The 13,367-nt window shown below is 32.7% G+C and overlaps 1 protein-coding gene across 3 annotated transcripts in view; it reads left to right on the top strand.

Moving 5' to 3' along the window:
• The first annotated feature begins 5,590 nt into the window (after nt 1-5,590).
• Nucleotides 5,591-13,367, top strand: part of LOC111051869 (KAT8 regulatory NSL complex subunit 3) — a 33,830-nt gene continuing 26,053 nt past the window's right edge. Inside the window, exons 1-2 of one of the 3 annotated variants that reach the window (XM_022338447.2) lie at nt 5,591-5,825; nt 10,114-10,232. In XM_022338447.2, the coding sequence (XP_022194139.1) occupies nt 10,128-10,232 (105 nt within the window). In that variant the 5' untranslated portion in view covers nt 5,591-5,825; nt 10,114-10,127. Of the gene's footprint in view, nt 5,826-7,670; nt 7,748-10,113; nt 10,233-13,367 lie in introns of those variants that run through there. The other 2 variants (XM_039427271.1, XM_022338454.2) reach the window with 2 other exon arrangements.

A 13,367-nucleotide genomic window follows, 5' to 3' on the forward strand; every position in this document is an offset into this window, starting at 1 on the left:
AAAATTTTATTTTTTATAAAATTTATCCAAAATTCAACACACACAATATATAAATCAATCATTTTTTTAATTAATGGGGAAAAATTATGAAATCTTGACATAGAATCAAATCGAAAATTCAGTCATAAATGTATTTTTATTTATGTATTTCAACATTTTTTTATTTCTTCTTCTTTGGCTACACCCAAAGACCTTAAAGAGATATCTTTAAGGTCTTTGGCTACACCTTATCCCAATCCTAATGGGGTCGGCATTTCCCTCCTTCAGCCGTCTCCTCCACAAAATCCTGTCACTCCTCCCCGTATCTCCAACCCCTCTCCAGCAGATCAACCACCACTCTGTCTCTCCACCTCGTCCTTGGCCTTCCCCGCCTCCTCCTGCTACCCAGATCCAAACCTGCACCCTCCGTCCCACATAATTCTCCTCACGTCTCTGCACATGTCCAAAGGTCCAAACCACCTCATCCTGGCCTCCTGCATCTTCCTACCCAATGGTCCCATCACAACTGTTGTACCTCTAATCACCTCATTACGAATCCTATCCCTTCTTGTGACCCCACACATCCATCTTAGCATTCTCATCTCATCCACTATTAGGAACAAGGTCTTGAAAAAAATTTCTTCTCTTGCCTCTTTGAAGGTTTCCGCGCCATAAAACATAGCTGGTCTCACTACCGATCTGTACACCTTACCCATCATCTTACAATTCACTCTCTTATCACAGAGCACATAAAAAAATCGTAACAGTCGCTCTGCCACTAGACTGCTAAACCACAGAGTACATTCAGTAATTATTCTGTAAATACTAATACATAGCATTCTGTGACTAAACTATCGATTCTAATAAGCAACTATTTATTCTAAGCAACTAAGGATATCGATATATGTATCCATGACGTCATACTTATCGTGACGTCGGGACTCTGCTTTCCTCCTTGTGAAAAAGTGTTCACCTATTTTCACACACACGAACACAAGACACAAGCCGATGCACACAACTATAGGAAAGAGCAGACTAGCCACACAGCAATACAGGTTATGAGTTATGACTCAAGGAGGATCCTCCTTGTTATGACTTTATGAGAAGATGCCAACCTATTTGGGAGCGAAATTACACAATGAGTTGCCCCTTAAATTGCGTACCATGACTGACATAAATAAATTTAAGCGAGAACTGTATAGTCCAGTCTCAAAATGGTTGTTTTTCAGGAAACTATCAAGTACAGACTTCTCATAACCAAAAGGCACCGACCGTACAGCGTATGTAAAGGTGCGTACAGATGTACGCCGCGAGCATGAGCAATTCACTTTTAATCAGCTGACTGTATCTGTATTTTTACAGAAACGGTAAGATACAGTTATAAAAAGCTTGGCATCAGCTGATTAAAAGTGAATTGCTCAATGCTCATGTTCGCGGCGCGTAAATCTGTACGCACCTTAACAAATTACATACTCGCTGTATGTAACATTAATACACATTATCAATTTACAAACTAATCAAATGGTACTAAAATCAATATTAATACATATTATATAATTCAATATGAATGCAACAAAATACAATATACATACTCGCTGTATGTAACCGTGCAGCGAATTTATGTCTTGATTAGTTTTGTAGGTAGTGTGTTTCATCATGTGATGAGTGATACAATGTGTTGATTATGTTATATTGATATTGTATTTTGTTGCATTCATATAGAATTATATAATATGTATTAATATCGATTTTAGTACCATTTGATTAGTTTGTAAATTCATAATGTGTATTAATGTTAGATTTTAGTGACGATGTACAATTGCATGATGTTTTTGTTTTGCTGTGTTAAATAAATATTCTATTCTATTATAAGATCCCAAAGATAAATCGGTCATACTTTTTTACTGCTTCGCTTTTTCTCCAGTCCAGTGTGTCGTTCAGGTGAACTGACGTTGTGCCTCTTTGACGACATCTTTAGACATTACAATTTACAGTTTTGTGGTTATGTTTGATTTAATAGAATTCCTCCATTGAACTGTCTGATTAAATTTTTCAGCATGAAAAATAACTTTATAATCCGTTTGCAAAGTCCAATAAACAATTCTCAAGAAGTTTTATTATAGTTTCATTTACTTGACATTGTATTAATTAATGGCTGAGTTATCAATGCAATAAGAATCTATTTTGATAGCCTATATTGCATTAAGTTAGGTAAGTTTTTGTGTTTTTCACTAACTAATTTATTTATCCTTAATAATAATAACAAAAGAAAAAACTTATAAATTAGAATTACATTAGAATAATAGTACACCTTATTAACTAAATAATACAATAAAAATAATGAAAGTCCCTGCAAGGTTATAACTTAAAGCATGTGCGCAGTGGCAGAGTGTGAAAAAATCTAGATATTTGAAAATAAAAATTATTTGAATCAGAAAATTCATAATTCAATCCACAGTTTTACTTTAACTCAAGTATTTTTTTACCGTGCTTTTGGCCGCATACGCATTTATAGACTGATATTTTAATTTATCCTGTAATTTTACAAACGCTATAAAATGTTAACAATAGACTTCTTTCATATGGGAGTAGTCATTTGTGTAACTCAGTCCATTGTTTGATCAGCTCTCAATAATGTTCATATGCATACCGTAATCAGAAAACTACCTATAGAGTTATTCTTGATTGAATTGTTATTTGGAGTAATAAATTATGAATAATTAATCGATTAATTAGGAAAAATAGCATTGAAGAGTTAGGAATACTTGAGCTTTCGTCTATTACTCAATTCATATCAGTTTGTCTTTTGAATCAGTGAATCTTTTTATCACTTCCTATATTGCTCATACCTAAAAATGGTTAATATTGTAAGTATAATTTTTAAAATTATCTAGAAACTTGCAAGCTATTTTAAAAATTGCTTGCCCTAAATTATGAGGCTGCATAAACTACATTTATAATCAGATATATGTATCTACCTACTATCAATGATTAAATCATCAAATCTTACTTCAGTATCAATCCATTATTGTATTGTCAGAGAAATGAATCGGAATTGATTGTAATGTTGATGATCATACTGTACCATATCTAAAACATTGACAATTTATTATGTTATTTTTTTTATAAACGAAACCCTTTCGCATCCTAAACACATTGAAGTTTTAATCTTTAAGTTAGCCTATCTATAAAGTTGCCATTTTTTGCCACGACTCCAGCCGCGTTGCTTCTATTAGTTACTGTAGATTATAATTATAGTCCAGTCACTATATACATTAGTGCATGCAATTCATATTGTAGTTCTGATTTTTTAATAAATTATTTGGGTACATAAGAGAAGTCCAGAACCAATTTCTTCATGCAAAATTTCCTTGTGCTAGATACAGGGTGGCCCAAAAACCTCGTATTTTCGGCTCATTTTCAAGTTTTCAGTTATTTCTGCCAAATATCGTACAGTAATTGGACAGAAAAATTTGCTCTCGCCTTTTTTTAAGATTATAAAATTCTGAATGAAAAGAGATCATTCGGAACTCTCTGTCTCCAATGAGTACTGAGTTATGATTTGTTCAAAAATGAGTGAAATTTGAAGGAAAAATCAATTTTGATGAATTTTAGTTTTTGATCAACAATATCTTCCTATTGTTAACATTCAGATGTATAATTCAAAATCCCTCTGGGCGTATTTTTGTGCTCTACAATCTGAGATCAGGGAGAGCGCTCTATCTCGAATAGATTTCCAGGTACACCTGACAACAATGCTCCTTGTATTGTGAAAAACAGCTTCAACCATCATCACCAACTACATTTTCCACACATTGATATTTCGCACAATGACATAAGTTCATGAGATTATGTTCTATGAGAATCACCCGTTAGATGCACTTCATTTCAGTATTTCCTAGTGGAGAGGAGCGCTTAAGGACACCTCAAGGATCAAAATTTCAAACACTTTTGACACAATGCTCAGATTTCATCGTACCACCACTCTGTCTCTCCACCTCGTCCTTGGCCTTCCCCGCCTCCTCCTGCTACCCAGATCCAAACCTGCACCCTCCGTCCCACATAATTCTCCTCACGTCTCTGCACATGTCCAAAGGTCCAAACCACCTCATCCTGGCCTCCTGCATCTTCCTACCCAATGGTCCCATCACAACTGTTGTACCTCTAATCACCTCATTACGAATCCTATCCCTTCTTGTGACCCCACACATCCATCTTAGCATTCTCATCTCATCCACTATTAGGAACAAGGTCTTGAAAAAAATTTCTTCTCTTGCCTCTTTGAAGGTTTCCGCGCCATAAAACATAGCTGGTCTCACTACCGATCTGTACACCTTACCCATCATCTTACAATTCACTCTCTTATCACAGAGCACATAAAAAAATCGTAACAGTCGCTCTGCCACTAGACTGCTAAACCACAGAGTACATTCAGTAATTATTCTGTAAATACTAATACATAGCATTCTGTGACTAAACTATCGATTCTAATAAGCAACTATTTATTCTAAGCAACTAAGGATATCGATATATGTATCCATGACGTCATACTTATCGTGACGTCGGGACTCTGCTTTCCTCCTTGTGAAAAAGTGTTCACCTATTTTCACACACACGAACATTTACAAACACAAGACACAAGCCGATGCACACAACTATAGGAAGAGCAGACTAGCCACACAGCAATACAGGTTATGAGTTATGACTCAAGGAGGATCCTCCTTGTTATGACTTTATGAGAAGATGCCAACCTATTTGGGAGCGAAATTACACAATGAGTTGCCCCTTAAATTGCGTACCATGACTGACATAAATAAATTTAAGCGAGAACTGTATAGTCCAGTCTCAAAATGGTTGTTTTTCAGGAAACTATCAAGTACAGACTTCTCATAACCAAGGCACCGACCGTACAGCGTATGTAAAGGTGCGTACAGATATACGCGCCGCGAGCATGAGCAATTCACTTTTAATCAGCTGACTGTATCTGTATTTTTACAGAAACGGTAAGATACAGTTATAAAAAGCTTGGCATCAGCTGATTAAAAGTGAATTGCTCAATGCTCATGTTCGCGGCGCGTAAATCTGTACGCACCTTAACAAATTACATACTCGCTGTATGTAACATTAATACACATTATCAATTTACAAACTAATCAAATGGTACTAAAATCGATATTAATACATATTATATAATTCAATATGAATGCAACAAAATACAATATACATACTCGCTGTATGTAACCGTGCAGCGAATTTATGTCTTGATTAGTTTTGTAGGTAGTGTGTTTCATCATGTGATGAGTGATACAATGTGTTGATTATGTTATATTGATATTGTATTTTGTTGCATTCATATAGAATTATATAATATGTATTAATATCGATTTTAGTACCATTTGATTAGTTTGTAAATCATAATGTGTATTAATGTTAGATTTTAGTGACGATGTACAATTGCATGATGTTTTTGTTTTGCTGTGTTAAATAAATATTCTATTCTATTATAAGATCCCAAAGATAAATCGGTCATACTTTTTTACTGCTTCGCTTTTTCTCCAGTCCAGTGTGTCGTTCAGGTGAACTGACGTTGTGCCTCTTTGACGACATCTTTAGACATTACAATTTACAGTTTTGTGGTTATGTTTGATTTAATAGAATTCCTCCATTGAACTGTCTGATTAAATTTTTCAGCATGAAAAATAACTTTATAATCCGTTTGCAAAGTCCAATAAACAATTCTCAAGAAGTTTTATTATAGTTTCATTTACTTGACATTGTATTAATTAATGGCTGAGTTATCAATGCAATAAGAATCTATTTTGATAGCCTATATTGCATTAAGTTAGGTAAGTTTTTGTGTTTTTCACTAACTAATTTATTTATCCTTAATAATAATAACAAAAGAAAAAACTTATAAATTAGAATTACATTAGAATAATAGTACACCTTATTAAACTAAATAATACAATAAAAATAATGAAAGTCCCTGCAAGGTTATAACTTAAAGCATGTGCGCAGTGGCAGAGTGTGAAAAAATCTAGATATTTGAAAATAAAAATTATTTGAATTAGAAAATTCATAATTCAATCCACAGTTTTACTATAACTCAAGTTTTTTTACCGTGCTTTTGGCCGCATACGCATTTATAGATATCTTACTTTATCCTGTAATTTTACAAACGCTAATAGCCTAAAATGTTAACAATAGACTTCTTTCATATGGGAGTAGTTATTTGTGTAACTCAGTCCATTGTTTGATCAGCTCTCAATAATGTTCATATGCATACCGTAATCAGAAAACTACCTATAGAGTTATTCTTGATTGAATTATTATTTGGAGTAATAAATTATGAATAATTAATCGATTAATTAGGAAAAATAGCATTGAAGAGTTAGGAATACTTTAACTTTCGTCTATTACTCAATTCATATCAGTTTGTCTTTTGAATCAGTGAATCTTTTTATCACTTCCTATATTGCTCATACCTAAAAATGGTTAATATTGTAAGTATAATTTTTAAAATTATCTAGAAACTTGCAAGCTATTTTAAAAATTGCTTGTCCTAAATTATGATGCTGCATAAACTACATTTATAATCAGATATATGTATCTACCTACTATCAATGATTAAATCATTAAATCTTACTTCAGTATTAATCCATTATTGTTTTGTCAGAAATGAATAAGTTAGCCTATCTATAAAGTTGCCATTTTTAGCCACGACTCCAGCCGCGTTGCTTCTATTAGTTACTGTAGATTATAATTATAGTCCAGTCACTATATACATTAGTGCATAAAATTAATATTGTAGTTCTGATTTTTTAATAAATTATTTGGGTACATAAGAGAAGTCCAGAACCAATTTCTTCATGCAAAATTTCCTTGTGCTAAATACAGAGTGGCCCAAAAACCTCGTATCTTCGGCTCATTTTTCAGTTTTCAGTTATTTCTCCCAAATATCGTAATAGAACAGAAAAATTTGCTATCGCCTTTTTTAAGATTATAAAAGTCTGAATAAAATGAGATTATTCGGAACTCTCTATCTCCAATGAGTACTGAGTTATGATTAATCAAAAATGAGTGAAATTGAAGAAAAAAATCAATTTTGATGCATTTTAGTTTTTGATCATCAATAGCCTATCTTCTAATTGTTACTATTTAGATGTATAATTCAAAATCCTTCTGGGCGTATTTTTGTGCTGTACAATCTGAGATCAGGTAGAGCGCTCTCTCTTATATAGATTTCCAGGTACACCTGACAACAATGCTCCTTGTATTGTGAAAAACACCTAATTTTCAGCTTCAATCATCATCACCAACAACATTGTCCACACATTGATATTTCGCACAATGACATAAGTTCATGAAATTATGTTCTATGAGAATCACCCGTTAGATGCGTATTGATTTCAGTATTTCCTAGTGGAAAGGCGCGCTCAAGGACACCTCAAGGATAAAAATTTCAACACTTAAACTTTTGACACAATGCTCTGATTTCATCGTACTACAGTCCATTGTTTGATCAGCTCTCAATAATGTTCATATGCATACCGTAATCAGAAAACTACCTATAGAGTTATTCTTGATTGAATTGTTATTTGGAGTAATAAATTATGAATAATTAATCGATTAATTAGGAAAAATAGCATTGAAGAGTTAGGAATACTTGAGCTTTCGTCTATTACTCAATTCATATCAGTTTGTCTTTTGAATCAGTGAATCTTTTTATCACTTCCTATATTGCTCATACCTAAAAATGGTTAATATTGTAAGTATAATTTTTAAAATTATCTAGAAACTTGCAAGCTATTTTAAAAATTGCTTGCCCTAAATTATGAGGCTGCATAAACTACATTTATAATCAGATATATGTATCTACCTACTATCAATGATTAAATCATCAAATCTTACTTCAGTATCAATCCATTATTGTATTGTCAGAGAAATGAATCGGAATTGATTGTAATGTTGATGATCATACTGTACCATATCTAAAACATTGACAATTTATTATGTTATTTTTTTATAAACGAAACCCTTTCGCATCCTAAACACTTTGAAGTTTTAATCTTTAAGTTAGCCTATCTATAAAGTTGCCATTTTTTGCCACGACTCCAGCCGCGTTGCTTCTATTAGTTACTGTAGATTATAATTATAGTCCAGTCACTATATACATTAGTGCATGCAATTCATATTGTAGTTCTGATTTTTTAATAAATTATTTGGGTACATAAGAGAAGTCCAGAACCAATTTCTTCATGCAAAATTTCCTTGTGCTAGATACAGGGTGGCCCAAAAACCTCGTATTTTCGGCTCATTTTCAAGTTTTCAGTTATTTCTGCCAAATATCGTACAGTAATTGGACAGAAAAATTTGCTCTCGCCTTTTTTAAGATTATAAAATTCTGAATGAAAAGAGATCATTCGGAACTCTCTGTCTCCAATGAGTACTGAGTTATGATTTGTTCAAAAATGAGTGAAATTTGAAGGAAAAATCAATTTTGATGAATTTTAGTTTTTGATCAACAATATCTTCCTATTGTTAACATTCAGATGTATAATTCAAAATCCCTCTGGGCGTATTTTTGTGCTCTACAATCTGAGATCAGGGAGAGCGCTCTATCTCGAATAGATTTCCAGGTACACCTGACAACAATGCTCCTTGTATTGTGAAAAACAGCTTCAACCATCATCACCAACTACATTTTCCACACATTGATATTTCGCACAATGACATAAGTTCATGAGATTATGTTCTATGAGAATCACCCGTTAGATGCACTTCATTTCAGTATTTCCTAGTGGAGAGGAGCGCTTAAGGACACCTCAAGGATCAAAATTTCAAACACTTTTGACACAATGCTCAGATTTCATCGTACTACACTTCATTCTTCTCGGCCCGTCAAGGCGGTCGAAAATCATGCATCATGAGTCAAATTGGGTAGAAAAATTTATTGTTGAGTGTACTTAAGCCCATATTCCAATAGGCCTACACAAAAAATGGCCAATTTCTATATTCAAAGCTGCATGTCTTGTGAAATACTTCTGATAAAATTCCCAAATCTTGTAAGGATGTGAAAATTGTCCCCCTCTACCCACTCCAATAAATAATACTTTCGATTCCAATACAATTCGAAAGTTACAGATGATTTTAAAAATGGCGATTTCAGTTTTTACATTTTTTTCGTGATTTTACTGTTGAACAAGAGTTTCTAAAACGAGTTTTTGAATTTTATAATCTTAGAAAAAGGCGAGAGCAAATTTTTCTGTCCAATTACTATATTTGGCAGAAATAACTGAAAACTTGAAAATGAGCCGAAAATACGAGGTTTTTGGGCCACCCTGTATCTAGCACAAGGAAATCATTGCATGAAGAAATTGGTTCTGGACTTCTCTTATGTACCCAAATAATTTATTAAAGAATCAGAACTACAATATAAATTGCAAGCACACCCCCTTTTCTATGTCTATATTGATTGGACTATTATATCGATTATGTTTCATAGTGACTATAGACTACAGTCTTTAATACAATCGTCGAGCGGCTAGAACTGTATTCGTCGCTAAGAAACTGCTCTTTAAAAAATCATAAAATAAGTAAAAATTATTACTAAAATTGGACTATATTATAATTTTATATAATTATTATTTCATACTTATTATTTTATAAGTAGAAGCTACCGTGATCTATTATTTTTATAATACTATACTTCATATAATTTCTTAATTTTTTTTGTTTTACTGATATCTAAATTAGGCCTAACTTAATTTTTATGAGCAGGCCTATTCAGTGTATTTGACCCCGGCTGAAATTTGTTTTGTTTTTTCTGTTACCTACTTGGATACTCAGAATTGTATAAAATGTATTTCTTTTGTGAGTTCTCTTGCTCTCCTCTTCCTTTCTTCTACAAGTATTTTCTCTCCTCTCATAAAAAATCATGGAATCGTTAATATTATCTATCCAAAACCCTCTAGCTCTAATCTATTTACTTCTGATCTTCTATCTGCTTCTGATCTTCCATCTACCTACTTCTGATCTATTTACTCTGATTTTGATCCATCAACTGCACAAACCTACGAACCACTTTTCATCAGTGAAATGCTCTGCTGAATATGGATTTGGTTTACATTGCAGAAGTATCATCAACTATGGCTTCTGATATTGACATAGAGAGAAAGAGCAATCCTGCTGCCATGGAGGAGAATCGACTAGCCACTTTTAAAAACTACATTGATCATCTTGCAGGCCATACAGTATGTATGATATGCATGCTAATTGGTTATTCGTGTTTCTAATATTATGTCGCTTCTTCAATTCTCTTCCCTATTGTCACCCCAACTCCAAATCAAGAATAATTTCCTTTCTTCCTGAGGGAAAAGTGTTCGTTTTTCTTGAAAATATGTCAAAAATAAAAAATATAGGCCACTCATAAGTCAATCAATAATATTGTATTAAATTAAAGGAAATCAATTGAAATTATTTTAATTGATTTGTAATGATTTAAAGGAAATTGTTTGATTATAGTTTATTGCATCATAAGCATAAGTGAGTAATGGTAAGTACCGGTATTTTCTTCAATTGTGGTAAACTATTTGCTAATAATTGTTCAAATTTGTTGCAAAACAACTTTACAGATTAATTTGCCTCAAAAAATAAACTATCCGTTTTTATCGGTTCCTTGTAATAGCATATTTTTGAGGAATTTGAATAAATTGTTGCAAACTCATGTGACCACCCACCGGGTAGCAACGTTTTTTCTAAGTAACCGCCCCAATTGACAACAATGATGAAATTTCCTCTGTTGAAGTTTAGACACTTTGCTTCAAAGTCAATATTTAAATAATCCTATTTCTTTGAGAAATGTGCAATGAATTTCACTGTTGAGGAGCAGCTCAATCAGTGATGACAGAGCACAGAGGTCCTCCTTATGAGTGAAATGCATCCCACATATCTCAAACAAAAAGTAAGTTGTATATTTAAATATTTACTTTGAAACAGTGTCTCAACTTCAACAGATTTATTGTAAAGTGTTTCGTCATAGAAAACAACATCAATTTCAAATAATATGTTAACTCTCTCAACCCAGACTTGTAAATCGCATAGCTTGGGCCCGCTCAAACTTTTTTTTATCTTTGAAAATCTTCAATATTCCACTATCTTACCAAATAAGACATTATATTATTGCTCAAAGAATTGAATTTCTAACAAATTTTGCCCTTTTATGTAATTTGGGTTTGTGATATACAGAGTGTTTCAGAAGTAGTGTCGAACATTTTTGAGTATTGTTCCTGGATGATAGGAGACTACAAATGTCACATTTGAAGTGTCCAAGACTCAGCGGTTATCCATATAGCTGCCATTTTGTTTTTTCCACTTGGTACTTTTTATCTCAAGAACGAAATGTTGTATTGATTTGAAATTTGCCATGAATATTTATGCTATAAAGACTCAACTTTAAAAAATAAAATGAAAAAAAATCGATGTACATATTTTCATAATGGCAGCCATTTTAAATTTTTGATGACAAATTTTACGAAAACCGTTCACTTGACAGCAAATTTACAAGAGATAAAAAAGTTAGTAAATTTTATCAAGATTTCAAGGATACCTTATTTTTTTATTAAGATTGGCCAAAGAATAACAGAGAAATTAATTCTTCTCGTACTGCATGAATGCACAAGACAAAAAATCTGGTGTGGAATACTCAAACAACTTTCCTTGCTCATATTTGAAACTACGATCAGACTTCTGTATATGTGTATATATAATTGTTTTCAGAGTACTTTTCCTTTGTGTAAATTGTGAAACTCGATGATTTTTTTAGTCCTCATTTTTTTAAAGTCGTCAAAACAGCTGTTCTACAGATGAAATATCTCGACTATGTGTTCTTTTTATGAACTGCGCTACCTACCTACCTCATGCACGAGAAGAAGGTTACTAAGTCCATTTATCAAGGATGGGGTAGACCCCATTAGTTTCCCAGAAAGGAGACTCATGCCAGTTGATAGAGCTGATAAATACAGGGTATGAATTTGAAAAAAATCGGTCAAGTTATTTTTGAGAAAATCGTGGAAAACATGTTTTTTTAGTAATTATCCGCCATTTTTCTCAAGAATATTACGGAGATCCTGCAATTTTCTCAGAAATGAGACTCATGTCAGTTGATAGGGCTTATAAATAGCTATCCATGATATAAATTTGAAGAAAATCGTTAGAGCCGTTTTCGAGAAAACCGTGAAAAAATGGTTTTTTAGTAATTATCCGCCATTTTTAATTTAATTTTATTGAATTTCTTATTGTCTGATCCTCATGGTATAAGGACCTTAAGAGATTAAAATTTCAAGTCAATCGGTTGATTAGGAATGGAGTTATCGTGTTCACAGACATACACACACACACACACACACACACACACACACACACACACACACACACACACACACACACACACCCAAAAACATGTTTTTGGACTCAGGGGACCTTGAAACGTATGGAAAACTTGAAATTAGGGTACCTTAATTTTTTTTGGAAAGCAATACTTTCCTTACCTATGGTAGTAGAGCAAGGAAAGTAACAAGATCATCTGAAAAACATTGTAGAATCAGCTGTATGGCCATATGAAGCCATACCGAGCTTCAAAGCTTTATCTTAAGTACAATTGGAATAAAAAATTCAATATTGATGTTTAAAATGTTGAAAAGTGGTCAGTACGGAAATATCTAATTTCTCTGTTATTCTTTGATCGATCTTAATAAATAAGGTATCCTTGAAATATTGATAGAATTTACTAACTTTTTTGTCTCTTGTAAATTTTCTGTAAAGTGAACGGTTTTCGTAAAATTTGTCATCAAAAATTTAAAATTGCCGCCATTTTGAATACGTACATCGAAAATTTTTCATTTTATTTTTTAAAGTTGAGTCTTTATAGGATAAATATATTCATGCCAAATTTCAAATCAATACAACATTTCGTTCTTGAGATAAAAACTCCTAAGTGAAAAACACAAAATGGCAGCTATAAGGATAACCGCTGAGTTTTGGACACTTCAAATACGACATTTGTTGTCTCCTATCATCCAGGAACAATACCCTAAAATGTTCGACACTACTTCTGAAACACTCTGTATAATAACGTGATAAATATATTTCAATTTTAGTTTTTTAACTTCATCCGGCTGAGCTCTGTTTCGTTAATGAGATCGCGATCGACCACAGACTAATAATACATTTACTCCTTATGGGAGTGTTCTCGTATTATCAGAATGCAAATCTGTGAACACTCCTAAGAATAAATAAAAAATTTTATTAGAAAGTCTTATTTAAATAAAAACGTACCTTTCAACTAATAGAAATTTTATGAGAAAGTACCTAATCAATTTTCAGAGAGT

Source organism: Nilaparvata lugens, chromosome 4, assembly GCF_014356525.2.
Source record: "Nilaparvata lugens isolate BPH chromosome 4, ASM1435652v1, whole genome shotgun sequence".
Classification (NCBI taxonomy): Eukaryota; Metazoa; Arthropoda; class Insecta; order Hemiptera; family Delphacidae; genus Nilaparvata; species Nilaparvata lugens.